Source organism: Caloenas nicobarica, chromosome 3 (genome assembly GCF_036013445.1).
Source record: "Caloenas nicobarica isolate bCalNic1 chromosome 3, bCalNic1.hap1, whole genome shotgun sequence".
NCBI lineage: Eukaryota > Metazoa > Chordata > Aves > Columbiformes > Columbidae > Caloenas > Caloenas nicobarica.
The window spans coordinates 73,872,899-73,900,427 of record NC_088247.1 but is presented as its reverse complement, the minus strand read 5'-3'; the positions used below and the strand labels follow the sequence as shown (position 1 = coordinate 73,900,427).

At 39.0% G+C, this 27,529-nt stretch overlaps 1 protein-coding gene across 1 annotated transcript in view; it reads left to right on the top strand.

Moving 5' to 3' along the window:
* C3H6orf118 (chromosome 3 C6orf118 homolog) overlaps positions 1-27,246 on the top strand; it is a 70,321-nt gene extending 43,075 nt beyond the window's left edge. Inside the window, 3 exon segments of the mRNA XM_065631499.1 lie at positions 26,178-26,187; positions 26,815-26,892; positions 27,172-27,246. Coding sequence (XP_065487571.1) covers positions 26,178-26,187; positions 26,815-26,892; positions 27,172-27,246 — 163 coding nt within the window.
* Positions 27,247-27,529: the final 283 nt, after the last annotated feature.

Here is a 27,529-nt window from a genome sequence, read left to right as displayed (position 1 = left end):
TCCACTGGCAGAACAATTACTAAATAGTATTTGGACTATTATACTCCAGTCTGCTGGTCTAAAGTACCATTCACAAGCCGTGGCCATTTTTTCATGTTCTCTTCTGGTCTGCCTGCCCTTAACAGTCTTCATTATTGACCTGGGAGTGAGTACAATTAAAATCTTTTTTCAGTTCTTTTCTGCACTCATCTTTAAACTTGATGGGGATTTTTAATATCCAAAATGCAAGTCGGAGAATTTAATGTTTTAAAGCCTGGGGTGGGTGATTACATTTGCTGAAAATGAAGCTCAATATGAAAGACTAATTAAAGTAGCAGTAATGTTTTCAAATTTTCTCTGTTTCATGTCACTGGTGGCATAGCCTACTATTAGAGGTCCCATAACACAGTTTTTACGCTGGTTGTAGTAAATCACATCCATGAAGTGATGAGACAAGAAAAGATAAGTGAGGTCGCTTTAGGAGGAGGACACAAAAGCCTCAAAGGGAAAATGCTGTGGTTGACATTGACCTCCCTTGGGAAGGGAAGAAATAGGGGAAGTTTATCTGCTCCTTGCTACACCGTGGACATACTTGACCAGAAATGGGTATGGTTGAAAGCAATTTTAATTGGTAACAAACCAAAACATACCAATGGCAGGAGACCTTGAGAGAAGGTATGAAAGCCACCTACAAGTGGCTTTGTAAGGGCCAGAGAAGCTGAATTAAAGGGAAGGACCATGATGTTGGACATGTAAAACCTGAGAAAAGCCTGAATATTCACTAGGGATCTGCATGCCCGGTGCTAGGAATAGTCAGTGTATTTGAAAAATGTGTTGGCTTATACACTCAATTATTTCTTTGGCCTATTCTTTTTGCTGGCAAAACCATGGTTCTGTTGAGTTCAACAGGTGACTGGCACCCATACTGCAGATACCTATGATCTATAATTAAATAAGTAGAACACTAAGCAGGGCTGATACTTTACCACCTTCCTCACTTGAATAGTTTTTATAAGGGCTGTCCACATGGCTGAGACTTGTCGAGTCAGGCTTTGTATTAGTGAAAAACTGAGGCAGAAAATTCTCCTTCCAATACCTGTGTGTATATATCTGGAAAACCAAGTTAAACGTAAGAACAGGGAGGCTATATTTCACTATAATGCATGCTGAAATACTGGTTTCTTTGCCAAAATGCTTCATAGCCATAGCTCCATCTGCTACCCGGCTCCCTTCTGTCCCCTGGTGTAATTTAATTGCATTTCTGTACAAGTCAAGGTTCAAGGCAGTATTGTTTTCCCCTTTGGAAATGATTATATGAATGACTGCATAAATTCAAAGGACATTGCTTTAATTTTAATAATATCCTTATTAGCATTAAAGCCTTAAAAATGATATAATATCAGAAAATAATTTTATGTGTGGGAAAAAGTTTTGCAGGACATCTTAAAACTCCTGCCTCTGCCATACTAGCAGCTTCAGCCAAGATGTTCTCTTTCTCCTTGAATGAGTTGTATGTGGATTTCAGTGGAGAAGACTGGAGCACATCTGAGCCCTAATCTGCTGCAGGGGCTGGATCTGAGTGGGCACCCCAGGCAGCTCCAGATCTGGAGGCTCTGGACCTTTGGAGTGGTGAGGATGCCATGGAAGTGTGCAAAGCTCCAGTCCCATCCAGAGGAAGACAAAGTCTCTTGCAGAATCTAGTGCCAACATGACTGCTGTCGGCTTGGTTTATTGTGTTATGAGCTACAGACCTTTCCATCAACCAATGTGATGAGGACTGGAGAACTCTTGATGTTTGTTTTCTGCATACTGAAACAAAAGAATTTTTTTTTTTAAGTGTCAAACTTGTCCCCATGTCAGCCTTTCCTTATTTATTTATTTATCCTTTGCTTCTTAGGAAAAAAAATTCAAAGCAACACTTTTCATTTTTTATGTAACATTTTCTTTCATAGTCTGAAAATTATTAACTCATATATTTTTGTAAGTGGAGAAATGTCTTCAGATCCAAAACTGCAGGTACTGGTGTAGGTGGTGTGTGTCAAAGAAATATCCATGTTATGGCTTACCATCTGTTTAAGTAGCTGCCTTTCTTCACTTGTATTTTGCCGTATCCTGTTTATTAAAAGTTATTTAGTTTTAATTGAATGAGTTCCAATTACAAGAGGTAGTAGTGCTGTCCTTTCAGTGCAAGGCAAATAAGTAAGAATCGGAGCTGAGGAATCAGTTGTAGCAATGAATCCTTATGAAATAAAAGGATACAGGTAAGGTGAATGATGGAATGTCTTGGAGGTCAGGAAAAAGGGGCAAGTTCTTGCAAGAGAGATCCATCAAGGGATGTCAGTGACATGGACACCATGTGTGTCTGGGAAACAGACACAGATGCTGTGATTCAAACGTGCTTCCTCTTTTTTTGTACTACTTCCAAGGCATCTGCTTATGCCTTGTCAGTGACAAGGTATCAGACTAGCTGGACGTCTGATTTAACTGAGAATGGCTGTTTTAATACTCTTTTAATACTCTTAGAGATACCAAACTGTAGTTTGGATCTGGACCTTTGTTTTAAATGATATTCTGCCTAAGCAAGGTGACTGTTTTCTTGCAAGTGAAAACAGGTGTAGGCTGAATAACAAGCAAATATAACTGTCCTGCTAAAAGGCTCTGAGCTGGCTTGGATATCTCTGCACAGGGTGTGTATGCAAAACCCTTAAGACATCTGAGGAATGCAGTGAAGAGGATACTACTCACACTTTGACTTATAAAGATATTATTTAGTTTTACTCTAGAATCACTCTAATATTCCACAGAGACTGTATAAGCAGAAATTGGGTTTGCTGTTGACCCTGTCTCGTCAGAGGACTTGCCTCATAGTCATGACTGAAAATAAAACTCCTGCCTTGGTTTCATGGAAAGTTTCCCTGTAAAGGTTTTCAGGTCTTTACCCTTGGAATCAATGTAAAATAATATTGCACCCATTTGAGGATGTGGATTTGGCCTCGGCTGGTCTGTGAAGTCCTAGAAATGTTATGTTTCTACCCTCAGAGGTTTGGGTAGTTAGTGATATTTCAGTAATATTATATTTGGGTTTTAATTGTATTTTAGGACTTCATTGAAAGCTAAAACTCAGAAAATGTAATTGAGATGTTAAAATACTAGCTTGAACAATCAAGGAGGCCACTCCATAGAAATGAATGGAATATCGTAGTTTTCAGGTTTTCTCATATTTGTCATGTAACGATCAAATGGTTCTGTCAAAATATTTCACAACAATGGAAGCAGGAGATGTTGATTGAGAAGAAGCAAATATTTCAATCCTTATTAACTGCTGGGGAAAATATTTTATCTTTTGTAAAAAGCAACCTGAGTCATTGATAACTGTAGTAAAGTCTGTAGTGTATTACTGCTGACTTGTCATGTAATGTACAAAAGTTTAGAATGTTTTGCTGTATTAAATACTGAAAATTCAAAATGTGTTTCATTAAGAATAGCAAAAAAAACATTTTTCTTTGAGTTGTGGTGGAACATCAGCATTTCTCACAAAACAAGAAGTCTGAATTTGTTACCTCTACTGCCCATACCAAGCAGGTGGCTACATACCTTGTTTGCAGAGTTGTAAACCAAGAGGTTACAGAGACTAACTTCTCAAAGACAAAGCTCAGGATGAAATAATGTACTTGAGTGACCTGTTTCGTGGAGTAGCGTTTGTAATGAATTGTATCAATGATCTGAGATTACTTGTATTGTTCCAAGGTGTGAAACCTCTATGTCACAGCTCAACAAATCTGAAATCTTCCTCTTGCACTGGGAAACTAATTTCTGTGATTTTCCCTTGTCACCTCTCATACTTTGGACTTGACAGTAGTTGGCTTGTGATACCCAGATGTGATACAAAGCGGCTTTCAGAAAGAAAGGAGTACTTCAGCTCACCAAACCTGAACTCTGCATTTCTAAAGATAACAGTTTAATTTTAAAATGTTGTTTGTTCTTTTGTAGGGAGAGTTTGAGTTTTATTCACTGTTGGGTGCTCATGAAGAATAAATGCAAAAAACCTCTAAACAAAATCCTGCAGATTTCTTCTGTTTTCTTTGGTGGACTTAACTGAAGAATTTAAAAATATCTCTGAGTGATCATATCAGATTCTGGCTTTACAGTGGCAAATTCTGTTGTAAATCCCTCTGAAACAGGGTTTTTTTTTGTTGTTTGTGTTTTTCCAGGTTGATTATTTGTCTCATTTTTTTCTTCTTCTAATGCAGAAGTGTATGCTTTCAAATGTTACTTTCTGACTACTTGCTTCTACATCTGAAGAGTATGGGTAGTGGGTAGAAACTTATATAGGTTTTTTTTTGTGTGTGTGTGGGGGGGTTTGTTTTGGTTTTTTTTAACAATTTTTTTTAATTTTCAATGTTCTTCCTGTGTGTGTAATCTTTGTGATGGTAGCTGAATTTTGTCCTAGAGTCACACAACCCAGAGAGTAGTCTTCAAGATTTTCTGACAGTTCTGTAGACACTTTGAGTTTGTTTTTTGTTCCTTCATGTTATCGCGTACGATGAGGAACGCTTTCAGCTTCTTTCAGAAGAGATCTTTTTGCTGCGTTACACTTTTCAGTTAAGAGGTTGAGGGAGTTGATTTGCAAATGTCTGTTATCAGAGGTTCATGTGGGTTGTGGTTATGGAAGCGTAAGACACAACATCAGTGGTGAAATGGTTTTTATAAACTTTATTTCAGATGAAATTCTCTGTATGTCTATTAACTTGTATTTGATAACTAATGCCTTAGAGTTCTGTGTTTAAAATAGTTTTGCTACTTATATTAAAAGCATGCAGACTTCCCTCCGCTCCCTATGTGTTTACCATCCTAGGCTTTTTCTAAATGGGCTGCATTCATTAGTGCACTCATTATTATTAGGCAGAAGTACTTACTTCTGGTGTCAGCCAGACATCAGGGCATCCTGTATGACAATTCACATCTGATATGTTTCATATTGCTTAGAAGTTGTTGGGATTTTTCTCCTCACCGCCCTTTTGGGGAAACTTTACTGTTTCCTCCGCAGAACTTTGCTTATGTGGGGCTGCGGGCCAGGGCAGGCCCAGGTTCTGCCAGGGGGAAACCTGGGCAGCAGGGCATCAAAGCGACCCTCTGCTAACACTATACTGCCAGGTAGGGCATAGCAGGGTAGTAAGAAAACAACTGTGGTGCTGAAAAAAAAGAAAAAAAACCAACAAAACTTCTGCTCTGACTTTTTATCACTGGTGTTTTCCAGGAGAGCAAAGGCAACAGGATCTTTTACTCACTAAGAACATATTCTACTTTTAGTGGAACAAGTCAAATTCATTGGGTTAAAGTGGCTTTTAATTGATTTTTGGATGGGAGTTAAACTTTCCTGGTTAGTAATTTCACATTTATTCAAAAAATTGTTTAACAAAATCCGTATGCTTGGACCAGAGTTCTCATTAATGTTTTTGAACTCCGTACTTACCATGATATATCTGCTGAAGTATAGCATTTGAACTGTATATCCATAAAGAACAATGTATGTAGAATTTTCATTAACACAGGAAATTCCAGTCTGCTTCCATACAATCATTTTTTCTAAAGTACATTATCCCATAGCAGATATTTTCTGCTTATTTACTAAACTTCAAGGCAATGAATTGCTCTTGATTACATTATTCAGCTATCAGCTTGTTTTATTCCTTCAAAGGATGAGGGCAAAAAGCTCCAGAAAAAGCCTATTTTAAACCAGCAGTACTCCTGCTGCATTTGTTCAAGCTCGAGCTGGTTCTTACTGGACTTCCCTGAAACAGTGGTGCTGTGATACTTTGAAAAGCATGGAAAAAATGGAATCGGCTTTTAGCCTGGGATAAGAAAGTTACTGCGGGTTTGCTTTTTGGTTCTTTGTCTCTTTTTATGCTGAAATCTGCACTCCTGGGTATAGAATAATTTAACTTGAGGCTTCTTTCCCCAGAAAAATCCCTACCTTTTTTCTTCTGTGTTGCCCTCCTTCTTCCACTTCAAACTATTTCCAAAGATCCAGTTTTTCCCCTTCCATTTAGGATACAACTATGTGCTGCTGCCGCAATCATCATTTGTATTGCACACCATTTTTCACCACTCTGCTCTTCTCTATGTGTCATGTCAAATATAAGCCATCACTTTTCTCTTAAAGCCTAACTATCCTTTCTCCCAGCACCGAGAGCTTGACTCCCACCTCTGGTAGCCATCTGGTACCAGAAGTGCCAGATGCTTTCACCTTAATTTTTTAATATTCTCAGGCAAGTACTTTTGTGCTGTCTCATGTTAGTGCAGGTACTTTTGAGCAATTCCAGTTCTCTCCTCCACCACTGGGATGTGACCTCATTGCTCTCTTTCAAATGTCTTCTTCAAATTCTCCTTAAAACTCCTTGAATACCTACCAGAAACCTGACGAGAGCTGAGCTGCCAGGGGCTGGGTCACCAACAGTCTGGCATCAGCTGCAATGCTGAGTGCTGGTTTCTCCTCACTTCGAGACCCTTGCCTGTGGTCAGACCCCAGAGCTTGGAGGCTGATTGATGCTCAGTTTGCTTGTCTACCTGTGCTATGGGCTGTGATGTGTGACCAGCAGGCTGGTGTGAGAAGGCAAGAAATTTGTACCACAGATATTGGGGAATGTCCATCCACTGCCCTGTTTTTACGTATTTGACAATTTAATTTCTCTCAATGTTTTCAGTATATAGGAAGCAGAAAAGACAATGATAACCAGTGATGATATAAAATCCATTATATGAGTACATAGGTGTTTAAAATAGATGTGTGTCGAGATGTTACAGTGACGGAAGACTTTTTTCACAATGTGATGCAAGCAGTGGTGTCACTCAGCTGTGTGCTCAGTACTTGCCCTACAGAGATTTCTTCTGCCCCTGTGTTCTGAGTGTCCAGGATCCTCCCATAACTTTTGTCAAAACAGGCAGCACTGCTCCGGGTTCCCTTCCCAGCCTTGCAAGTTTGTGTGATCTTTGTCTATTCTCTTAATAAACTCATGTTTGGTTTCTTTTATACAGGATATATTTATCGAATATACAGGATATAGATTTATAAACTGAAATCTGTGGTGAAAAGTGTTAAGTATTATTAAAAGTATCAATTTTGGCTGATATCAAAGACAATCTAAAAATGAAAATTCCAATTATTTTGTACGTTAGTTTCTTGTATTTATTTAGCTCTTCCTTACACCTAGTTTGTCAGTGCAAGAAGAAAATAATTCAGTTGTATATTCAAGAATGAACTAGGGGGGAGAAAAAAAAGCCCTCTTCTTACCCCATATTTCAGAAGGGCCTAAAAAGACTGGTATATGCTGTACTAAAATAAATTATAATAAAAAAATAGCTAATAAAAATGATTTCTCTCGGTCATGTTCTTCACAAAAATGTTAGGATTTTTCAAAGGACTTTTGTGCTTTTGCCATCTAAATGTTAGTCGAACTCTTTAATAATTAAACGCTGATGGCTAGAAAAAAAATAATTAATTATGCATCTCCTGGGGCACAGAAAGAAGCTATTTTATCAGGCTACAAAATGATTTAGTATGCATAAAATTTAACATTTAATAATACCACCAAGAACATTTATTTTAAATGTTTCCATCTTCCAGTCTTGTCTAATTAATATTTAAGTGTTAGTGTACTAGTTATGCTCTTTTGGTTTTTAGTGCAACTGAGGTTTGTGTGTGTGTGGTGTTTTTTTTTTTTTTTTTGATAGCAGCCCCTGGCTGAAGCTTCAACAAGCCATATAACGGAGTATACAGACTGCCTGTTGTAGACTTGAGGATCCTGAGATACCTCAGAAGTAAGGGTCATGAGAAATGTTTTCTGTTACAGGTGAACACAAGCTATTTTGTGTCACAAAAAAATAAACAGGAGAGGGCTTGGGAGGTATTACATGGGTTAAAGAAGTTTGCATCCCTCAGACCTGCACTTTTCTGTATAACTACAGGAGCAGCAAAGATTTTTTTTTTCTTTTTTTTGGCTTGACTAGCATTTGAAAGTGTGCAAGTGCACACTGGAGCAAGTTTTCTAATGCCCTCTTGAATTTTAGTTCCTGAAAGACATGCTGCACTTGCCAGCGTATTAAGCTGTTCAAGAGCAAAGCCGAAGGGGAAGTCTTTAAGCTGAGCAATTGTTGTCTGTTAAAGTGCAGAAATATTGGTTTTAAGCTAGACAATGTATTGACAAAATAGATTGAGCTAGATGAAATGTTCTCATAGTCTCATCTATAAGCCTTGTCCTTACCAAAATAAGACCTGATGTTATGTTGTGTCTTTGAGGGAAAAGATATGTCAAGTGCAAAACAACAACATCTGAACAGAAGTCCTGCCAGGGGTGCCTGCTGCTTCATGTGTTAATTTACTCTCTTTCTCGGTGGCATGCAGACACTGGCGCAATCTTTCCCTGATAGACACTGATGTCAATTAGTGATACCATCAAGGAGCCTAAGTATCCCAAAGCAGTGTTAAGAAACTAGAAGCCCTTATTTTATTCTTTTCTGAAACTTTCACACAACCTTTCACTTCCCTTCTCTTTCTTCACTGTTTACCTTTTCCTCCCCTTCAGACATCTTGGAAGTGTGGGAAGAATCTTAGATGCTTCACCAATTCATTTTTCCCTTCCTTCAGGTGAAGCCTTTAATTAAATAATCCACACATGCTAGATGAGGTGGGTTCTCTTCTGAGACATCACCTTCATGAAAAATACCTATTGGATATAGGTATGCAATATGGATAAAAACTTCTTGTGTGATAGATGCAAAATGACAACCTCACATAACAGAAATTCCAAAGGCAATGTCTATCATCATCACAGTCAATGACTTGCTAAATTTTTTGATGAATATGGAAATATGGAATTCAAGTGAGAGTTGTGCAGAGGGCATGAGTTGTAATCATCCCGTGTAAGGAGAATCGACTTTAATGGTAACAGCCACAAGAGTAGAATTTGCTTGTAATAGACTAGTATTGAAGGCTTGGCTTGCTTGATGTTTGTTTGTTTGTTTGTTTTTTAAAAAAAAAGTACAAAAAGAAAAACTGTCCAATTTGAAATGTTAGTGCACAAGATGTGTCAAGGGAGGCCATCAATATGAGGACAACTCCTGTTTACCATACGTTTGGTTGCTCTTGGCAGTATTTTGTCAGAACATGGAGGGGATGGAAACTCTCTAGACTCTGAGTAAAGCTTCTGTATGATCAGGTGGTGCTTTGAAATGTGAAGCAAGCAGTTCAGTGCCAACATTACCCACCTCCTTTTGGTCACAGAAGCAGAGGATAGCTGAAGAGGTGCCTTGGTTCTTTCTCAGATTTCTTCCTGGATCCCCAAAGCTGTCTGTGGTCTGTATGTGGATCTGTAGTAACTTCCAATCTGCTATCTACCCTCACCAGGCCAATGAGGACTTGCTGAGGACCGCAGGTCTGTGCTGGCATGCTGAGCTGCCGAACTGGGGCAGTGGAAGCCCTGCTGCGTGCCCCGCTCTGCTGCCATGGGGCCAGTGATCCAGCAAAGAGACCAGTAGGAAGCTGAGGCAGCCACTGAGCCCAGACTCACCGGACTACTCGGTCCCCTTCTCCCTGGTGAAGCCATGTCACAAGGAGTAAGGCCAAGAGCACTGGCTATAAAAGTTTAGGGTATCAGATTAGGAGAGCAACTATCTTACCAAGCCAGTTGCTGTGCCACTAAAGTAGAAGGTTGGTCTCTGCTGCCAGCTAGTATCCTGCACCAGCACTTCATATAGTGTGTATCTAGCGTTAGTGTGACCTCTTTATGGTATGCAGTTATCAAAACAACTGTTAGATTGTTCTGCAAAAACCCCATCATGAGAACCTAGACGTGAGAGTCAAGACCTGGCAGGGTATCTTCTTGTAAACACCATCTTAGATCTTGGTGTGAGGTGCTATGTTTTATTAATATTTGTAACCTGTTTTTTAGTCTTAGAGCTAGAAATATGATTTTATTTCCTTAATGAAACCAATTTAGTTTTTAATGCTTAGGTTCTGCTGGAGGTGACCCCAAGGGGATGCAACAAATTTGGAGCATTTAATTCTTTCAAGGAAACCATTCCAAATACAGTGATAGGTGCATAATCCTTGAGAAAACTGTTCTGTGACATGTGTGATGGGTTAGAAAGTTTTTTCTGCCAAGCTACAAGGCCAATATAGGAACTAGCATTGCTGGATTGTGATCCCACTGACACAGAGCAGAACACAGGCACCCCTTCTTTACCACCTTGGAGACATGAGGCAGCCTGAGGCAGTTTCCAAAGCACGTCACAAGGTGCCATTGGCTCCATGATCAGTAGTGAGTGTTGTTCCTCATCTTATGAAATGCCAACAGCATGGCTGAGTCTAGTCTCTGGAAGAGATCACTGATCAGTGGTGGGTTTTTTTGTTGTTGTTGTGTAGATTGTTTTTTTTTTTTTTTAAACAATTGTACAAATATGAATATTCTCATGGTCAACGGAGAAAACCCACTAAAATACTGATGAAGGGGATATATCATCCCATCATTCTGAATCTAGAATTAAATATGGCCAGGGACATCAAGGACAATAAGAAAAGCTTCTATAGTTACACCAGTGATAAAAGGAAGACTAGGGAAAATGTAATCCCTTTCCTGAAAGAAACAGGAGACCTGGTTACCTACAATATGGAGAAGGGTGAGGCGCTCAGTGACTTTTTTGCCTCAGTCTTCACTGACAAGTGCTCTAGCCACATCATCCAAGTTGCAGGAAGCAAAGGCAGGGGTGGGGAGGAGGAAGAATCACCCCCCGTGGGAGAAGATCAGGTTTGAGACCACCTAAGGAACCTGAAGGTGCATGAGTCCATGGGACCTGATGAGATGCATCCACGGGTCCTGAGGGGACCAGCAAATGAAGTTGCTAAGCCACTATATACCATGTATGAGAACTCGTGGAAGCCCAGTGAAGTTCACACTGATTGGAAAAGTGGAAACATAATGACCATTTTTAAAAAGGAAAAAAAAGGAAGGTCTGGGGAACTCCAGGCTGGTTAGTCTCACCTCTAGTGATAGGACTAGGGGTAACAGCTTTAAACTGAAGGAGGGTAGATTTAGATTAGAAATAAGGAAGAAATTCTTCACTATGAGGGTGATGAGGCCCTGGAACAGGTTGCCCAGAGAAGGTGTGGATGCCCCATCCCTGTAAGTGTTGAAAGCCAGGCTGGATGTGGCTTTGAGCAACCTGGTCTAGTGGAAGGTGTCCCTGTTCATGGCAGGGAGGTTAGAACTTTTTTTTTTTTTTCCCTCTTTGCTGATGAGCTGATATTGTTTCAGAGCCTTTGACATTACAAAGAGGTGGTGTGGACTCAGGGCTAAAAGGGGCCAAGAGCTAGGACGGAGCGGAGAGCTGGTCCTTGGGAAAAGACGCTGTTGCTAAAGAGAGGTCTTGAGAAACTGTCTGCTTTGGAGATCCAACTGCAGCTTGGAGTTGCAGCCTCTAAGGCAGTTTTGGACATGCTTGGGATCACTGAATTTGCAGTTTACATTAGGCATGGCGGTGCCCTTGAGGCAACAGATAGAAATTCTGATCTTGATTTCACTTTTTTTTTCTTGCTAGTCTCTGAGACATCTATGACAAGAAACGCAGTGCCTCTGTATGAGCTGGTGGATAAAGAAAGAATTATAAGGAAGACAGCTCTTCTGCTTGAAGTCTCTGCTCTTTCAGTTCATCTCTAAATCCAATATTATTCTAATACTTTTTAGCACTCTGCAAGAAAAGCAAAGTTGAGCCACTGATAAGGTTTTATCTACAGGTAAACATTTCCTCATTTCCTTTCACTGTAAGAAAACTAGGCTTTAGGGACCTATAAAGAAATTACTTCCTTTGTTTCTCCACAGATTTGAAGGGGTTTTAGTAAGAAAGTGGTGGTGATGAGGGAGTTGAAGAAAAGGGAGCAAAGAGACAGCATCTACCTATCTGCAAATATAAAATGCATTTAGATTTAATAAAGGCAGTGAGCAAAGGGATGGGACTTGAGCAAGTGGCAAGTCTTGATGGCTTTGACAAGCCTTTTCTTTATTCTCTTCAGCTAATTGTGTCACTTGACAGGCTGGCATCAGGGTACAGTCAAATTCTGACAGGCTAATTTGAGCTTGTGGTTCCAATGAAACATACATACAGCACTCATTATATTTAGTGACAATCAGTGTCATTTTCTGCTCAAATGCAGACAGCTCAATACATTTATTCAGCTGCCTATCTGTAAATGAAGCAAGCAACCCAATGATGAAGGTGAAGCAACAGGGTTAGGTCAGGGGGCCTATTTGTGCTCTTGATAATGCTTGGGGTCCAGAAAGAGGGTAGCAGGTTGACTATCCAGGTGATCTGAGTGAGACTTGGAGACAGGGAGACAGGAGGGTAATTGTCACAACCTGCCATTTGATGTGGTAAACTGAGAGAAATTTTCCTTTCTGCAATAATTGAGCTAGATCTTGAAAGGACTAGTGACAAAATTATCCCTGCTTAACAGAGACTGCCTCCTGGACACTGAGTAAGCACAAACCCACTAATTATTCCATAATCTTTACTACCTGCTGGGAAGGGTATTGGGAAAAGCAGCCAGCGGGGCTGTGCAATGCTGGAAGATAGCAGTCTCAGCTGTGAGCTGTCCTTCAAAATGGAGGAAATTGGACTGTGTGCAGACTGTCACCCTGGAACAAATAATCACTAGTGTTAAAATTCTACAATTAGAAATATGTGATAAATAACTTAAAAGAAAAATAACTTCTTTTTTTTTTTTGTGCTAATTCATATTTGCTTAACGTCACATTTTTACACATACTTAGGCAAATCTGATTCGGGCTCAAAAATTACCAGATGTCTTATGAGGGCAGAGGGGAGAAGGAACATGATTTTTCTGTGTTGGCTAATGTTTGTTAAATGTATATAAGTCCCTGTAACTCAGGGTTAGAACCTGATCCTTTCTTTTCTTACATCATCTTTGGTTAATGTTATAATCTTAGAACTGTTGTGCTATAAACCTAATTAAATGAGGACTCCATGATGTTCTTCTCTCTCCTTTCCAAGCTTTAAATTCTTTGTTCTCTTGGAGCAGATGCAACTATTCAGTGGGACTGTAAAATATCTGAAGTACGCACTAAATCCTTATTGCACCAAAGAAAAAAGCATGTATGTTTGTAACACTGTAACATAGGGTGTATTTGTGGGTTGGGGGGGGGGTTGGGTGTTTTCTTTTTCTTTTTTGTTGTGATAGAGCTCTATGTGCAAAGCAGATGCAACTTGTGCAGAGGTTATTATTTTTGACCATCGTTAAGTTTGTTATGATTACTCTAATATGGTCCTAAAAGCAAGAGTTGGAGATGTGTAAGACCTGTCTTTCTCAGGGTCCTATCTATCCTTCTGTTCATGTGGCATAACTGTGTGTTGTACGTTCAGGAGGGCTTTACCTTTTTTCTGATCAGCACAGGCCCAACACATGGCTAATAAAGATGCCATAAGTCTGTCTTGAGGTATATTATGGTGAATTCATGTAAGATGGCAGCCTGTGGCTCTGACTTCCAGTCTACTCTTAGTATTGGTTTGACAATTGGCAAAATACACTTGCTGCTTTGAGGCAAGGAGAAGAGAAACTTGCATGGAAAGCTTGCAACTGGATTTCACTGAAGCTACTTGGATCCAGAGTCTGGCTTTGAACTGCTCTTACTACCAATGGCAGAATTTATATTTTAACTTTTTGTTTGTTTTCCAAAAGACATTGCCCTAAAGAGTGACCATTTTATAGAAGCTGAGGAAAATGTAACTGGTATCTTATCTGGGGAATTTGTTGTTTTTCTGTAGGCTTTATTCAGTTATAAAGTATTAACATGTTTCCTCAAGATGTATCCCCCTCTTGCATCAACACAGTCTTGCTTTCCTCTACAAAGTTATGTTGATTATGTGCTAATGTGATGATGCTGTCATTCAAAATAATGATCAACATTTTAATGTTAATGCACTGATTTCAACTTTGGAAAGAAACCTGTGCTTAGCTCCATCAAGGCAACTTTGTGTGACATATGTCAGAGTTTGGAATTGATCCAACGAGGTGTTATGTTGTAAACACCTTGTTTCCCCTCCAGTGTTCAAAGGCTGAGATGTAATTTATTCCAATCAGGATGTACTTTGACAAGCCAGCTGAATGGGATGCAGCTGCTGTTGTTCAATATTTCCAACTCCCTCTGCTTTTCAGGTTTTCCCAGATGTCATAATCTTCAGAGCTCTCCACGTGAGTGTTGCAGGCGGCTCTGCCGAGGGTTAGGGGGAAGTGGGAGTGGGATGAGCTGGAAGGAGAAGTAGCCCATTATGCTCATTATAGAAAGAGATGGACAAAGGGATTTGATTGGAAAAGCCTTCTCCACTGACAAATAACTAATCCACTTGGATACCAAATCTGACAGTTATTGTGATTTGATGAATGCTTTGAAAATTCTATATATGGAAAGATATTTCATAATAATGTGACTCAGAAACAGCAAAGCAATGAACCTTTGAAAACCAGAGATTCTACCTGAGCTGGAATTATGTCAGTTTTGCTTCGGAATACAAAAACTTTGAAAGCCAGTGTATTTCCCAACGTAGCAGGCAGTGAGCATTGCAGAAGACTTCACGATAGAGATGCCTGTCTTCTAAATCAGTCCTCCCAAGCCAGCCGAATTTCTGCTGGATAACTTTTTAGGGAAGTTTTTGTAGAGTTTGTAATTGTCCTTTTGCAGTGGAGCCAGCAGTGGAGTTACTCTGTGAGGTCTTTTGAAAGTGCATCAATGTGCAGTAGTGTACAAGCTGTCTGCATCTGTTGAAACTGAGTCATTGCCTCTCAAAGACTGAAAAGAGAACAGTAAAGGCTATCTGTATTTTGCAGTAAAGGTTGTCTGTATTTTGTTTACCCACAAGCATCACACAAACTTACTACTCCATCCTTCCCCAAACACATATACTTAGTGTCTTCTGTGCTATGGATTATCTGACTGTCTAGTTGACTTCATCAGAGCTGTAATTTTCTCACTTATTTAAAATGACATAACACATAATTTCTCAACCATTTGTTTTCCCTTGCAATAGCTACTTTTGTGTATAGTCCTTCTACAATTTTTTTCTGCAGTCAATATTTTTACTTCAACAGTGAAATAAATTGGGAGAAAGGGAGACAGAGTTATACCTTTGTTAAAGCAGAGCAAGTGAAATTAGAGTTGGGTCTTGGGGTTTATTGACTCTTGCAGCCTTTGTTGCTCTGATTTCTAGGGCTAGGAAATAAACTTCAGTCTCTGAACTATGCTCCCTTTATCAAACACGTCTACAGAGAGAATAATTCTTTTGCTGTTCTTCCCATGCTCTTTAATTGAAGGGAAAAGTAAAGATCACCAAAAGGGAAAGAATACTTTTCAGCTTGGAGATCAAGATGCAAGGAAGAAACACACAGTCTGTAGGGAAATATGATATTTAGGGGCCTCTTAAGACATTCTTAGGGTTCCATGATGTACCTGAGCAGGCTTGTGGGTAGTTTAGATTAAATTTACAACAGTTTATCTATGAATGCTCCATCTATGCAGCAGGTCTTCCCAACTCCAAACACACACCGTATACTGCTTTGAGACTTCTTCTGTTGATAGCTTTTAGGCATCTATGATTACTACAGTGTAGGCAGGTAACAGAGAGAGTAACTTCTGTTTTTCTGTTAATAAAAATATTGTATTTTAAAAGTTTGTCTATGAACTCTGAGTAGACATAGAATAACACACTGCAATGGAAAGTTCTTCAGGCTGCCTTACATATTGTACTCAAAGGACCCTGCTACTAAAGTTTAAAAGAGTATGCAACTATGCCCATTTTTGTAAGGGCCAACTAGATTGCTAAGCTGCCAATTAATGTGGTTCGTAATGGTATCTTCTGTGACTCATACTCTACTTTGCTACAGAGTTGATTTGAGTAATCTGTTCATTTCACACAAATGGAAAATAGGTGGAAAATAGTGAATTGACAGTAGCTTCCTAGCTTTGCGTAGCCTTGAGGCTCTATTCAGATGAAGCAGAAGAGCTGTAATACTCTACCAGTTCACTGGGCCTTCTGTTCTCCTCCTAAAACGTGTCAGCAGCACGGCCTGATGGAAACCACATAATCTTTCAAGTCTGATAATATTTATTCATTTCTTGAAACATTTCCTTACCTGCTTCTGGTTTGCGTAGTGTTATTTTTTTTTTTTTTAATTTTTCTTCCTCCTGCCCTTATATTTCATTTTTACGTAAGGAAATAATGAGAAAAAGGTTAATTCATCCTCTTGCCATCACCCACTGATTCTTTTTTCAAAATCTGGATGAATTATGCAAACGACAAGTTATGGCAAAGTTTAGAGGTGCAGAAAGTGCTGTCAAAATCTAGCTGCCCACATGACAAAGTAAATTTCTGAATGCTGTCTCCTCCTTACAATTGAAATCCACCGTATTGCCTCTACAAATCCAAGGCGTTGATGTTATGAACCTATAAGGTAAACCAGCAGTAGAGTTGTCAATATTCAGATTTGAGAAGGATCTGTGTATAATATACCTTTATTTTCTGAATACTGTCTCTACACAGAAAATGTGAAGGGTCACAGTCGCATACAGCTGTGATTCCGTGAAACCTTTCATCAGTATAACTAGCTTCTCTTTCACCACAATCTATTTTGATTTCTTCCTTCATAATCTCCCAGTCCTGAAAAATGAAGTGTCTACTTGAGTTAAGTGTGCAGCACAGTACAAGCTGAGCTGAAATCTTCATTATATGGATTATTTCAAGACATCTCTATCTTTGAATCTGGGGAGCAAAATAAGAATATGTTTTGAGAAAATGTTTTGGTTTTTTTTTAAATTACAGTAATTTAAACTATTTTAAGGGAAATTTTCAGGATGTTTTTGAGTCACTTGAGAAATAGACGGAGCATGGGTGTTTTTGTCCAGGAAAGCAACTCTAGATTATTTCAAGCATGGAAGGAAAAAAAAAAAAAAGTGTTTTTTTTCTATCTGAAGTTCACTATGCAATTTAAAAAATATTACATATTTGCCTCATGATTCAGCTCACTAGTATAATTCTATGACAGTCATCACACACTTTAGAAAAAGACCACTAAATGTACACAATTCAGCCAGGATAAATGATGTTTGTGATGTAAATACACTATGAAAATTATGTTCTGAAGGACTGGTTTCTAGGTTCATAGCCCATTGCTCTGCTCAAGTGCACATGGCATGTAGTGACTTTCTTTAGTACTATCTGCTGGGTTAATTTGGCCCAGATAGTCTTAATGGACCCTTCCTGACCCCTCATGTAGGGAGGAGCCGAGGTGGAAGTGCTCCTTTGCTGTGCTTTTTGCCTTGCTGTATTCAGTTTCTCCCAGACCTTTTTGGGGCATAAAGAGTAGTTTTTACTGACAGTCAACACAGATTTCACTTCTGAGTAAGATGCGTAAGCTTCTGGAGCCATCATTCATGCTCTGAAAAGGTGGCATTGATAGTGGTAAGTACTGAATACCTTTCCGTGCAAAAAGTGAATACCCAGAGCATGACAACTTCACAGGTTGTACAGTTCAAACCTGTTTGTTTTCTTTTTTTAAATTTTTTCTTTTGAGTGTGAAATACTTACGATACTTGCTGAAAAGTGACTGCTTTTAGTTTGCTAAGCAGAAAGAGGTCAATTTTACTTTAATAGCTTGGCAATCAGAACCATGATTTAAAAATATTATCCAAACGACCCACATTATTTTTCTGTCTCTTCCTTTTTTATAATGCCTAAGCTGTTTCACTAGCTTTGTGCTTCATTTTTGCTGCCAAATGATCATCAGAAATTGAGATTTTTTTTTAAACGTAAAAACTAAATGTATTTTTGATCAGCAGTTCAAAAACTAGATATTTGAGAATTTTTCAGTGTCTCTTGAAACTATTCGTTTTTTGAAAGTAGTCTGAGTTTAATAAATCAACTCGTGAAACCTGTTCAGCACAATGGGTGCAGCTGGCAAGCAAACAGCTCCATGCAAACGTGTTGATCTGTTCCTTCCGTGCTGCCTTCCACATTGCAGTGGCCAGCATGCTGTCCTTCATCAAAGGGGACTTATGGCAATGATACAGTCCCTGTTGAAGTGGGTGGAAGCAATATAGAGATCTACAGCTGTTTAACAATTAAGATCAGCTTTCTTTGTTGATATCAAAAATATCATACCCAGGTAGATTAAGAAAAAGTAAAATTGTGTGCTCTTATATGCACAGATATTGTATTTTTGCCCCCGTGAAAGTGCAAGATGAAAAGGTGTTTCCTTCTCTTTTCTAGGCACTCCTGTCTCTGGCATTTATGCCCAGATACACCAACTATGTTTATGTCTGTTTTATCTTGGAGTATATCCACTGCCTGACTTGGAATTACAATGTTTAAAATTTCTGGTATTTTTTTCTGCTTTATTTCTCACACCCACTTCTGTTTCTTGTCTGTTTCTTCTGATGCTTCTCACTACTTCAACCATAAGCAATGCGATGACTACTTTTTATTGTTCTCAATGAGAGTTATCTTTAAGAAGGAGAACAAAGAGGATGATGTTTTTCATTACATGTTACCCCTTTCCCATGCTAGCTTCTTTTTTTTTTTTTCCCCCCCCCTCTCCTTTCCTTATTCTATTTGTGGTTCCTCTTGCAGTGTGGCAATAGCTTTCTGGGTATGCTTTTGGTGTCAGAATTACCACAAGCAGAGCTTCTACCGATGGCTTGATGTTACAGATTAGAAAAAGATTTTGGGTGAAAATGTGCATATGCTAAGTTCTAGCTTGTCCAGACAAATCTAAACAACAAGACTACAAATGGACTGACATGCCACATTGTGGAGCTGTTGTCAGAAAAATCGTGATCCAAGAGTTTACACATGGAGGATAGCAAATGCACCCAGGCTTTCCTTCATAACACAGTTTGCTGCATGGAAAGAAAGGGAATGGAAATAATCTCTTCTTAGGATACAAAACTTTAGGAGTGAGTAGGGAGGAATTGTGCTGCTTGGTATTCTGAGCCAAATGCAAGCATCAGATATGATATTTAGTTACAGATGTGCCAGTTTTTATACTGCATTTGCCAGAAATGTTATCTGACATAACATTCATTTCCAAGCTAGAGTCTAAATGTATACTGAAAGAGTTCACAATTATTAAGATTTCTGCTGATGTTGTTGCGGGGTCAGGATTGTTCAAAGATTATGTGTTGACACTTGTGTTTTTATGCACTGCATGTACCTCTATGAACTTCAACCTAACAGTGCAGGGCTAGCAAGATGGGCCAATGCCTTTGGTAAATGGCATGTAAGCCACCATTTCACTTCTGATTAACAGATCTCCATCAGTGTGGCTTCCCTCCCCCTGCTTCCATGTTGTTTATTGCTTATTGACACATGGAGCTGCAAAGCAACCTACACAGAGACTCCTGAGACCTCAGAGTAGATTTTGCCCCAATACATGATGACAATCAATTGTGTGGAGATGCTACTAAGTGGTCCTAAAAGGCGAAGTATCTTATTAATACACAAGTTGCAAATTTTCACGAATAGAGGTTTTAATGTGATCGTTCCGATTGGCTCCACTGAAGCAATTTTACTGCTTTGTGCTAATCTGTCTGATGGTATTAATAATGTCGCAAGCTGGCCCAGCATCATGTTCAGTGTTGCAGCAGACTTGCATGATAAATGAATGGTTAGGCTCTGTGAAAAAGTGTCAATCCTTATATTTCCAAAATGTTCACTGCTTCCTAACAAGTCCATTATGTGCTCTGAGGCAGTTTTTGTCAAAGCAGGCACAGTACACCTTCACATTATGGATTCTTTTTTTGTACCCTTATTGCCTCTTTCTGGCATTCCATAGCTATCAAGCTGCTTGTGACTAACACAATATACCTATTTGTGCATGCCAACTGTTAGTCTACATTTTTTACTATTAGGTTCATCCTCTAGAAAGTGGTCCTGTCTTTCATAATTTGTCAGAGGTTGCTCAGGAATTTATGTTCTTGCTGAGAAAGAAGTGCCTGGAACAGAAGTTGTACAGATGGAGCAAGTCTGACTGGACTTGCTGATGCTATGAAGTGACTCACATCTGCGGAGGAATTGAGCGATAATTGTGCTTGTTGGTTTGATTTCCCCTGTCACGTTTCTCTGCACATCCTCATTCTGGCCACAACTAGTAGTAGAAATGACACAATGTGATGAGATAGCAGCTTCAAGTGGCTGGCCTAGCTAATCTTTCATTAGCACAGGACATATTCCTAAGCAACACAAGTAGAGCCATCTGAATACCTCCTGTTTCCAGATTTCTTTTTTTTTTTTTTTTTTTTGGGAAGAGAATCTCCTGATACATTTATGAGTAAAATCAGAGCACTCCAAGCCCCCTCGGCCTCATTTTCTATTTGCTAAACACTGGTTGAGACTCTCAGTAGCTTTGCAGCCTAGCTCCTGTGTGAACTTCTTGTCTGGGGGTTCAAGAAGATATCATCTCTGCTTTCATTCTAGCAGCTGCAGCTACATGGGGGTCCTGTGCTACTTGGTGTTGTGGTGAGTACTGGGCTTTGACCTTGTCCTTGTGGGTCACCTAATAGGGGCAGAGGAGAAGTCTTCTCTGACATCCTGGCTCATCTTCATGTGCAGAATAGCTCAGATTTAAGGAGGTCACTTGTCCACATTATTCTCTGCATTGCTACTCCTATTCACGCCCTGTAATCTTGCTCAGCCAACAAATTCTCATACCCCATACTGCTTTCTTTTTCCCTGAAGGCCTCATCTCAGACACTTCTTGCTGTTTCTGTGCTTAAGTTCTGTTTCCTTGTTCCTCCACCAGTCACAAATTCAGAGTACAATCTGTCAGAGTTTCATGCTCTCCCTCCCTCCCCAAACTAACCTTCAGAATAACTTTAAGAAGTGCCGCTGCATAGGAGCCCTTGGTCTCATGGTTAATGTAGAATGAAACATTTCCAGGTAAGGCTTTCATCCACCTCCAAATGTTTTATGGCTATTTCAAGGGCCATTTGCAGGAGACATCTGGAAAAGGACTGACATCTGCTCTAGCACATTCACACTAAAGCAAAAATAACTGTTGAACTAGAGTAGTTACTGCACGTTCACAATTTTGTTAATGAAGAGCATTTCTGATGTTCACCTTTTTGATGCTTACCTGAACCTTCTGAGATTGTCTCTAAAATGGTTGGTTTGGCTGTAATTTTTTTAAAGATGTTTAGGTTTGTATCATGTATCCCATGAAATCAGTACTCTTGAGGCCAAGAGACTTTTGATAAGACTGGCTCTAATGCCTGAATCTATTTGCCTGCTCACATTTTTCTTGCTTGCTTCCTTTTTTCAAAATCAAGTATAACATTTTAAATTAGATGAAGTAGGTAGCTGCTTATTCAAATTATTTAATTAGTAGCTATCCCAAAAATCTGTTCTACTCAATAAAATAGGACTTTTAAATACAAATGCATTTAAAAAAACCCCCTCACCCTCAAAAAGCAAACAAAGAAAACAAAAACAAAACTGGAAAGGTGACTAGATCTATGCAGTATTTTTACTGTTAAGGTATAGTATTATCCATAGTTATATTGCTCTTAAAGTTTACCTCTCTACCCTAACTGTAAAAGATAGACCTCAATAGCAGGTCTCAAATGAAGAGTTTTCCATTTACTATTAATAGTCAGTAGCAGACTCACACAATTGCATAATAATCAACATTGTCTTGAACCTTCTTCAAAGGGAGACTGTAACAAATTCACTTTAGATTCTGCTTTGAGTTTCAGTAGAAAAGAATCGGAAAGGGCTATGATTAAAGGCCATGCTCAGCACTGCATTCAAGAGACATCAAAAGGCCTTACGAAGGACAAGGCAAAAGATTGAGGATTACCTTGTTGACTAGAGGGCTCAGCTACATCGAAACAACTTAAATTAGCCTCTAATGTGGCACTTTGGCTCTGGGGCCCTGGGAGGAAAACCACTGTTCCTCCTGTTTCAGTCTCGATGCCTCCCTTGCTCTCACATTTTCACTTCTACACACAACCCTGTGGGAGCAGGTGTAGCCTCAGAGGGAAAGACTGTGGTGGCTTCGGCTGTGGCACACTTGGTCAGATAAGATATGTCCAAGGTTTGGAGTCTCACCTGTTAATTCTGTAATGTGTTTTAGAGCTGGTTCTCAATTGATCATCTTTTTAACAATCTCTAGGCAATTGGTCAATACCGAGAGCTCAGTTCTGCCTCTTCACAGCCCACCTTCAAAACCCAGCCTTGGAAATCTTGAGGGGCAAGAAACTGGGCTGAATTGCTCAAAGGAGGGGGCTGCAGAGCAAGGCTGTGTCTGCGTCATCACGTGTCTAGATATTCACGAGACATGAGACACAAGCTGTGTTCTGTACACTGTCTTTTGTGCAGTACTGGAGAAAGAAGAAAATGCTTAAAGTAAGGCTTGTAGGCGGGGATTGGGAAGGCCTCATTTCTGGTTTGTAGCTCAGGATCGTTTCTCTATTCTCCATGGAAAAAAACCCAACCAACCAACCAACCAAAACACCTGCAGGATAATGAAGAGAAAAAGTCCTTGAAGTGGGAACCAGGTGAGTATTAACAGTGTTTCACTTTACTTATCAGCCAGATAACTTGTCTTTATCTGAGACAGGTTTCAAAGGCTGACTGTGGTCTTTTGATCAAAAACATCTTGAAAAAGCTGTTATATGAATGATGGGCAACAGCAGTGTCCTCTCTTCTTCTTCTAGTACCTGTGATTTAAAAAATTAGTTCTATTTTGTTTTGGTTTGCTTGGGAGACTTGTAGGTGCCTGAATGAACAAAAGGATTCATCCAGGCCTTACTTAACATACATCCAGGCCAGTACCTAAACTCTAGAAACTGATCAAGAGTTCAGACATGCTAGTTTCCTAGTCATTTGCTACAAAGGGAACAAGCTTATTCATTTATTTGGCTTGGTCTTCTAAACTGACATATTAGCATAAATTGGGTGCTGATTGCAGCTGCTTGCTTTTGCTCTGGAAATTCAATGTTCTCCCCAAAACAGGAATTTCAGTACCTCCAGTAATAGTCTCTACTACTGAGAGAACTGCTTCTGTGCATATGCAGAGCTTTGGAAGATGTTCTGCTCCATATTGAGAACCTGCAGTTCCTTGGTGTTACTAAGCAAGATTTAGAGGTCTATTAGCATGATGTGAGCACAGATGTTGGTTGTAGCCATACTAGATCCACCTTTGTAGAGCAGGTGTGCACATTGTGGAAATGTGAAATAAAAAAGTGATTAGTGAGCTTTCCGGTAGCATGGTAAGTTTACTCTTGAACCTTGAGTATCTCATCTGTATGCTTTGCTGCTAATGAAATTGAGTTAGTCCTAAGTTCATTTGTAGTTCACCTGTCTAGAAAGGGCTTTGCCTCTCCTTTATGAGGCTTCTTTGATTGCTCTACAACTGAGTGGATTCATGTTGATGTTTCATTACTGACTGAATAGCATAAACTGCGAATATAAGACAGAAACTTTGTTGGTTTAAATTCTATTAAGCTTCTCAACTTTAAAATCCTAGCCCTTAAAATCAGATGTTCTACATGGAAATATACTGTACTACATCTGCTTAAATCTGTGTAGGCAGCCACAGAGGTGGCAAGATACTGACACAATAATTGAAGTGTGGAGGAGGGAGGGTATTCAGATGAAATCATGTTTATTTCTTCCAGGTTTGTTCCATTAGGACTGGAATGAATAATGCTGCACAATCAAATGCTTTGCAGATATCATTTGCTCAAAACACCACTTCCCCATTTAACGACTGGTTGTTGAATGCTTTATATATCTAAATTTTTCTTTTTCCTATTTTGAGAAAAGCATTATGTTGTTCAAACTATTTGCTTTCATCAGTGTTATAATATCTTGTGTCCAAACAACTGTAATTGAGGATTCTTTTCTGATACCATCCAATAACTATAGAAAAAATATTTTTATTGCATGCTTAGACTGAGCAAGTGGAAAAGGTAATGCTCCAATATTAGCCTTTGATGAGGCAAGAGACTCCCCTTTTTTCTTCTCTTATAAAATTCCACTATGAATTGCTTAGTGCAATTATCAGTTTGTTTGGTTTTAAAACTGCTATTCCAGGCTTTGCAGCCTTTTGCGGTTTTATAAAAGCTACGTCAAGTCCTGCAAGTCTGAAGAGGAATAAGTGTAAAGAAGTGATATGTTTGTGAAAGAGCTACTACAGTTCTTTTTCTAAGTTAGTAAAGGCAGTCAGGATAAGCTTCATGGAGCACTATGAGTATATGAAAGAAAATTGTTTTAATGTCTTTGAGCAGAAAGTTGTTTCTTAGATTAACTTTCAATGCTGACTACTGCATGATACTTTGAGAAATACAGCTTTTTTTGTTGATTCTTCTTTCTATGAGTTTTCAGTGCAAAGCAAAAAGTGCTTCTTCCATGAAGAGCATTAACCTTGTATCTCTGCATTCGTCTCAATTTCCTTCCATGCTGCTGTCTTATGATATATCTTATATTCAACAGCACTACTGCTAGTGTTCAAATGTTCAAACATCAATGTGGAAAAACATCCATACTGTGGAGGAGCATTTAGGTCCACTGATTCTAGCAATTTATGCTTAAAGTTATGCTGAGCCAAATGTTCTTGAGTGAGGTTTCATGTTTGTGATCTAAAAGTATAACTGTCCAACACAGGTGGCAGGATTAATCAGAGCTACGTAAATAACAAATTCTTAGGTATTACTCTCTAATTCTCAAGCACCACTGTGGAATAATTTTTAGAGTCAAGTTATGTTGCAAGCAAAGATGTGTAGGCCTTGAAAGCAATGTGTACTGCATTGTGTTATTGAAACAATGAAGCATGTAAATGTATCTACTAAATTTAAAAAAAAAAATACAAAACCAAGCACAAACAAACAAAACCAAAATCAACCAACCAAACCCCCATAAAAAACACAATTAAATATGTAGATCTAAATTGTGTAGAAATTTTCTGGAGCTGCAGTTCATACAAAAACTATATTGGTTTAACTGCTAATTATGCAAAGCTGATGTAACCCCAAAAGAATGACCTGCATCCACACCAAATTTCAAGGTAGAAATACAATCCCTGGAAGAAGCATCCCTTACAGAACAGGTGGGAGTCTGGTAGAGCAGACCCCAAAGTACATTTTAGAGATTTATTAGAGATCCATAATGTTACTTTAAAGTCACTTTTCATGATACAACTGTATTTAAATTCTGTACAACTTACTGTTTCTTCCTAACAAAATTTTTTCTGAGTCTTGCCTGTATAGAGCAGAACTGCCTTTGTTGCTCATAGAAAAGAGAAGGAAAGTGTGAAGTCAAGAAGTGGGGAACTGAAATATTTTTGTAAATGCAAATATAAGTTTTATGCAGTTATGCTCTTCTGAATAGTCTATCTACATATATTTTGTGTACAAATTGCATGAAACTATGACCCTTTGTCTTTTTTGGAATTAGACACCTAAAAGGACTGTGGTGGGTTAACTGTGGCTGACTGCCAGGTGCCCACCAAGCCACTCTCTCACTCCCCATCCTCAGCAGGACAGGGAGAGAAAACAAGTTAAAAAAAAAATATGTGGGTTGAGATAAAGGAAGTTTAATGGAGAAAATTATTCTGCATCTGTGTTTATCAAATAACCTTCGATTCAGCAAGGGTTGATACACTTGTTACTAAAATTATTGCATGTGATTTTCTACCTAAACTAGACCAAACATATGTGAGATGTTCTAAGAAATCTTCATGGGTTTATAGCTTCACTCTTGTCTGCAGACAAAATGGATTGCTTTGGACAGAAGAGTGAATAAATGAGTAAAACTTGGTGCCATTTGCTACCAGGGAGAGATCTCTGATTTTTGAGCTTGTTGCAGATACTAGCCTATCTCCAATGATAATCACTACTGGAAAACCCATTGCTATGGGACATACAGGTCTGTCACTTTCTTCTCATACAGCTCCACTAACAAACAATCTGCTTTTCAGTTGCAGGGTCTGGAATGGTTGTTGCCTTACGAGGTGCAGATAAATAATTTAGTGCTATGCTGCTGTGGTACTGGTAATGGGAAGCAAAAGTTATGGAGATCTTCTCTTGACAGATGAGTTTTGTCAGTTTTGCTGTTGTTGCTGTTTGTTGTTGTTGCTTTAGGGTGAACAAGGTAAGTAAAGCTCCGTGTAGCTATTTGAAATGTTCAGGAAGCTCCTTATTCAGCAATTGCTATCGCCATGTGCTTATCAAGTCCCTGTAGACACTCAGGCAGATCATTCTCCCTGGTACATAAGACAGAGCTACAGAGTTGGGTGGCACTATTACTAGTAGTAGAATTTCTCAAGGATTTAGCCAAAGGTGTGTTTTTGACAAATACAATACTGAATGTTGTCTTTCATATCACCAGCTGACGGCTTTCAATTAACATTGCTGATCAGGACCTGCAAATTTGCCAAGTTAGAGAACCTTCATCTTTAAATTCTAGACCATGTCTTCAGCCAAGGTTAGCTGACACCTCCTTCTGAGAAACCTAGCCCTTGATCTGCTCTGTGTCTCCACTTACTCCATGTTGGTGTATTTCATGATCCCGCATTGGAATTGGAAAGCTTGACTGTTTTATTGAACTCTTGATAACAATTGGCTCTGTATTAAAAATCACCCCTGCCAGGGCTCAGAGATATTTTACTGCTGCAAGAAATCTTATGAGCATTAAGCTGAATGTGGACATTTTGTCAACAGTACTAGGATATTTAGGGGTTTTTGTTATACTTTAAAAAATTTTTTTTTGTTTCTCTAGGGCATGGTGCTGTCTGTCTGTGGCTTTCAAGGAACATATATAGCAACAGCCATGCAAGAAAAGGAGCACTCTATGAAGGTAATTGCGTCTGCACGAACATGGAGTAAACCCTGGAGATGAAAGAAGTCTGTGAATTAATTTCACTTGACAGTTATAACCATGCACAAAACATACTAAACATGAGGCAATTTAATTAGTGAAATTACATAGTTAAACCATCAATGCAATATGCATCCTTACATTTTATTTCCTTTTACAGTAATATACACAACTGAAGGCCATAGTATTAACTCAGACTAGTGCTAGAATTCTAAATTTCTAAATCACTGTTTTATTCATTTTTTTCACTTCCCAAAGGATCCTCCAAACCCTTCATCTTGGACAGTAGCTTTTGCTATAGAAAAGTACTGCAGTCCTCCTTCAGACTGCTAGATGGGCAGCCTTTGGACTAAGTGGTGGCTGTGGGTCAAAAAGCTGGATAAAGGAGGGTGGGACCACAAGGGTAATTGTGTGAGAGCTATTTATTTTGCTGGTGCTTGTTACAGAGAAGGACAAGGAGCTGTAGGTCCATTTCACGTATAAGATTGTTAAAATTAATGTCATTTTTGTATGTAACGATGAAATTGATCCTTCATTGCTCCTATAAACAACCTCAGGGAAGCTAGGATTGCACCTAATAAGTTCTTATAGAAATTCACTGTTCTGTAGTCCTGGT